Raw genomic sequence first — 4,587 nt, 5'->3', positions numbered from 1 at the left:
ATTATTATTATTATTATTATTATCCGCTTTTTTTTTCATTTCCAATCTTGGAATTTTAATCATTTTCCTTTATTCGCATGCAATTTTAGCAACAAAATTCTAATTAATATATTAGATGTTCGAAAGTAATAAATCTTGACAATTTTGATCCTTTTGCAAAATTAAAAACAAACAATCAAAGTACACTTTTTGTTTTTTCGTTGTAATAAAAAATCAAAAAATCAAAAGTCAAAAATGAATTAGAAAAGTTGCTATCATTATCTGTTAGCTTACAAAATATGTTTAACAAAATTTTTATAAGTCTATCTATCTTTCAACTAAGCTCTTCTCTTTTTTTTTTTCATCATCATTCTCTCTTTTGCTTCATCAATCCTTAAATGCTTCCGACATTTTCTTTTTCTTTTTCTTTTGCAAGTTTTGTTATCTGCAAAAGTTATCGCAGCTTTTTTTAACTGATTGGAATTCTTTTTTTTTGGCTACCTTGGAGAAGTAAAAGTTGCAAATTTAGGGATAAATTCGGCATTAAGCTTCTCTATTTTACAATCATATTATCAGCATTACAGAAAAGAAGGGCAAAAAAAAGAACGAAAGAAGAAATTGTTGAAAAAAAAATGTCGCAAAAATTTAAAATTTTATTTTTGAATTTTGAAATTTACTGATTTTGAAAAAAAAAATGAAATTGGAGTTAGAAAAAAAATCTCGTTTTTAATCAACTTTTTTTTTTTTTTGCAGGAGGTTATATTGGAAAAATCAAAAAGTTGTCCACGTTTGGGCTTAAAATTATATTACAATACTGCAAACGAGAATGATACTGATGTATTCATTGGCGAGGTTACTTCATATTTATTATTTTTTATAGATAAGCTAAATGACAAGTAGTATTTGAAACTGATATTATCTTCTAAAATTTAAATAAATTTTCAATGCTTCATCAATAAGCGATTATTTAAAATATGTTATTTCATATTTATTTTCACATATTACGGTATACTATTTGCACACTAAAGAATGATATGTTGCTAAAAAAAAAAAAATTAGCTAAAAAATTTTTCTTGATTATTTAGAATTTTTCTTTGTTGAAAAGATAAGGAATTGCTATCGATTATCGATAAGGCAATTAACCTTTGGACTATTAAGTACTATTAGATACAAATGCTCATTATAAATTAAATAGCATAAATTTTGCAGGTTGAATGTGGAAGTGTTGCAGATCGTGATGGACGTCTCAGGCCCGGTGATCAAATATTACAAGTGTGTATTTGTCTTTATTATTTCAGAAGAGAAACGAATTAATTTTTTACTATTTCCTTTTTTTCTAAAAGAAAGAAATGAAAATGCTAAAGAATTTTTTCATGTTTTTTTTTAATCTTTGAAATTAGCATAATTAATTTAAATACTGCATTATTATAGGTAAACGGTGAAACAATTTATAGTCGTGCCAGTGCTGTAAAACAATTTCGTAACAGCGGTAATGAAATATCTTTATTACTTGCCCGCTCCATTCAGGTTACTTTCATTATTTCATTAATTATTTGTGATTATTAATAGCAAGAACGTTTCTTTTTAAAATTAATTTTATCAAGTAAATATGATAATTATAATATTTGTAACATAAAGTTTAAGTTACCAACAATAATAGGTGAATAAGTGAGGGAATTTAAGAATCTGCTATTTTTAATTTTAATTTTAATTAATTTATTTTTTGCTATTTAGAATGAAGAATTTGATTTGTTATTGGAACCAACAGGTGATGGTTGTAATGATAATGAAAAAGATGCACCCAACGATGTTAATTCCAGTAATTCTACCCTTGAAAAGGTTTAATTATTATTTTCTAATATTTCATGTTTTTCATGATAATAAATTTCAGGATTACTTAACAAAGGCGATATTCTTGAAATCCTTATCTGGAAAATCAGTTTCCATTTTTTTTCTTGTTAAGTGATTCTGAAATTTGTATTATATAGAAAATTTTTAAAAAAAGTGAAAATGAACAGAGAAAGGTATTATAAAATCAAAATTTTAAAACAGACGAAAGTTTGTTGGATTATATTTTTTGATATTCTGTAATGTTTGATCTATTCATATAATACGATAAATAATTGATCCATTTGATATTTATGAATTAGTTGTTATGTTATCAACTAAATACATTATAAATTGTTTTAGGATTCTGGATTATCACGAATGACTGATTCGGATGCCGAATTGTTACCTGCACCAATATCAAGCAGTTTAAATCAATCAATGGACTCATTGAATGATTTACCAGAAGTAACTGATTGTAGTTTGAGAAGGTTTGATTAAAATGATTTGAATTTCCAAGATTTACATGTATGAAGTTTAACAATTTTAAATTTTTTTCTAAGCTTTGAAATTTAACTTTGAATTTTTATATGAATTGAATTTGAATTTAAACAAATATTTTATTTTTAGATGCGCAAGTGATTGTTCATTAGAACGAGAATTAGCATCGTTACATCGAGAAATGGAAACTATACGCATGGAATGTGATAGGCTTATTTTAAAACATAGTGATAGTGGACGTAGTTTTGCTAAGGTAAATTCTTCCCATTCATAAATAAGTTATTTTTTCTTTTTTTTGTAAATCAATAGAATTTTAGTGATATAATTGATAATTAGTAAAAATGAAGTTAGATAAGATTAAATTTACGACAAACATAGAGGAATATTACAACGCAATTATGATTTATTTTCAAATTTCAAATCGATTTTTTTAAACTATGAATTGCTTGAAATTTTAATTAAAATTATGAATTATTCGAAGATTTAGTTTGTGAGAAAAAAAACACACACACACATTTCATTGTTGTGTAAGGTAAAATTTAATTAAGTAATTAACTAATTTAGCAATTGGCTAATTAAATGTTTGCAATTAATTAAATTTCCAGATGTTACATGTAGCGGACAATGATGCCAATGTTTATCAATTAAACGATGATGTAAAACGACGATTGGATGATACATCAAGTGCTTACAATACTGGTGAATCATGTCGCAGTACACCATTGAAACCGGATGCTGTTGCACAAACTAAAAAGTAAATTTATTTAAATTTAATTCATTTCTAACATTTTTTTTGTGATCGATCTAAATTCTAATAAATTTTCACTAATTGGTTTGCTAACATATTACTAATATTTACAGGTAAAATTATTGGTTAATAAAAAAAAAAAACCTTTTAAAACAAAATATTTCATTAAAGGTTAGTAGGAACGAAAATTTGACTAGTCGCTGATCATTTTACTTCAATTTGTACATATATAAATGTAAAATGTAATTCTAATAAATAATTAAAATTTGTTGAAAATTTTAAATATTTTCAAACATTCAAATATCATTGTCAATTTTCAGAAGCAGTAATAGCATGCAATCGCGTAAATGTACAACATTAGGTGAATCAGTTAGTGATACAGTTCGATGTATAGCATCACAGAAGCCATCTACTTCACAAATTTCACAAGTTAAATTTAGGTAATTTTTAACTTTACAAATCAAATTTAGATCATTTTCTATTTTATACTAATTACTCAGAAAAAAAAAAAGGCATGAGGGTAAGGATTTTAAAGTTTGTAATCGATAAAAAAAAATGCTTGATTAATATGATTCTGGGATATGGGGATTCCAAAAATAATCATTTCTTTTTCATAAATTTCGTTAATTTCAGGTTACCGCAATATTCGGTTATTTTAAGAGAAAATGGAAAAAAAGGACATGTTACAACAAAAGCAAATGAGGAAGCACAACAAATCCGAACGAATGACAGAAGAAGACCAATGGCAACACAAATGGTTAATGAAACTTATAGGCCACAAAGGTAAGATATAGGATTTCAATTTTTTTTTTAAAAGTCTTTTTTAAAAATATATATGTACATGAAATGTTCAAGTAATCGGAGAATAATGAACTTGTCTTTTAATTTTGATAAGATGAATCATGATGAAAGTATGAATCATCGGAATGTATCATTTTATAGGGTTATTGTTTGAGAATTCTCGAATGGCATTTTCATTATTTGTACTGTATCATCGAATTTTTCAATTAATTAACTCATATTTTCTTATTAATTTGAAACAAAGAAAAGGAGAAGAGAGAAGAAAGAGAGAGGAAAAAAAGGAGTATATGGAAGTGAGAAAAGAAGAACAAGACTCATAAAATAATAGCAAAATAAATATGTTAAAAGAAAAAAAGGAATTTGATTAATTGATTAATTAATTAATTGATATTATAATAATTATTTTTTATTTGTTTAAAAATGATAGAGCTGGCATAACAATGTATACGATGCCACAAAAATTAGCGGAAACAATAGCTCTGCAACAGCGATTATTACGTGAAGCAATGGTTGAACAAGCGCATATGTTACGAACATCAGCTAAAAGTGGCGCAATAAATGCTATAACTAATAATCAAAATAATGATGAAAGACGAGATGGAGAAACAGGAAGAATGGATGGATCATCAACAATGAAACAATTTCAGGATAATAAAATTTCGGGACCATGCGAATGGAAGGTTGAAATTTGTTCGTTTCATTTTCAGGAATGCTAATTAGTAACTAAATTA

The 4,587-nt window shown here is 25.7% G+C and overlaps 1 protein-coding gene across 1 annotated transcript in view; it reads left to right on the top strand.

Annotated features, from left to right (window-relative positions):
* LOAG_11994 (hypothetical protein) overlaps positions 1–4,587 on the top strand; it is a gene marked incomplete at its 5' end in the record, with an annotated part of 8,315 nt that extends 3,728 nt beyond the window's left edge. The window contains 10 exons of the mRNA XM_020448460.1: positions 733–831; positions 1,189–1,251; positions 1,411–1,506; positions 1,714–1,818; positions 2,170–2,297; positions 2,437–2,560; positions 2,913–3,061; positions 3,376–3,495; positions 3,689–3,838; positions 4,284–4,587. Of these exons, the coding sequence (XP_020301399.1) occupies positions 733–831; positions 1,189–1,251; positions 1,411–1,506; positions 1,714–1,818; positions 2,170–2,297; positions 2,437–2,560; positions 2,913–3,061; positions 3,376–3,495; positions 3,689–3,838; positions 4,284–4,572 (1,323 nt within the window). The 3' untranslated portion in view covers positions 4,573–4,587. The remainder of the gene's footprint in view (positions 1–732; positions 832–1,188; positions 1,252–1,410; positions 1,507–1,713; positions 1,819–2,169; positions 2,298–2,436; positions 2,561–2,912; positions 3,062–3,375; positions 3,496–3,688; positions 3,839–4,283) is intronic.

This window comes from Loa loa, assembly GCF_000183805.2.
Source record: "Loa loa unplaced genomic scaffold supercont3.362, whole genome shotgun sequence".
Lineage (NCBI taxonomy): Eukaryota > Metazoa > Nematoda > Chromadorea > Rhabditida > Onchocercidae > Loa > Loa loa.
Note: the sequence above shows the minus strand (reverse complement) of the source record. Positions and strands in the feature narration are given on the sequence as shown.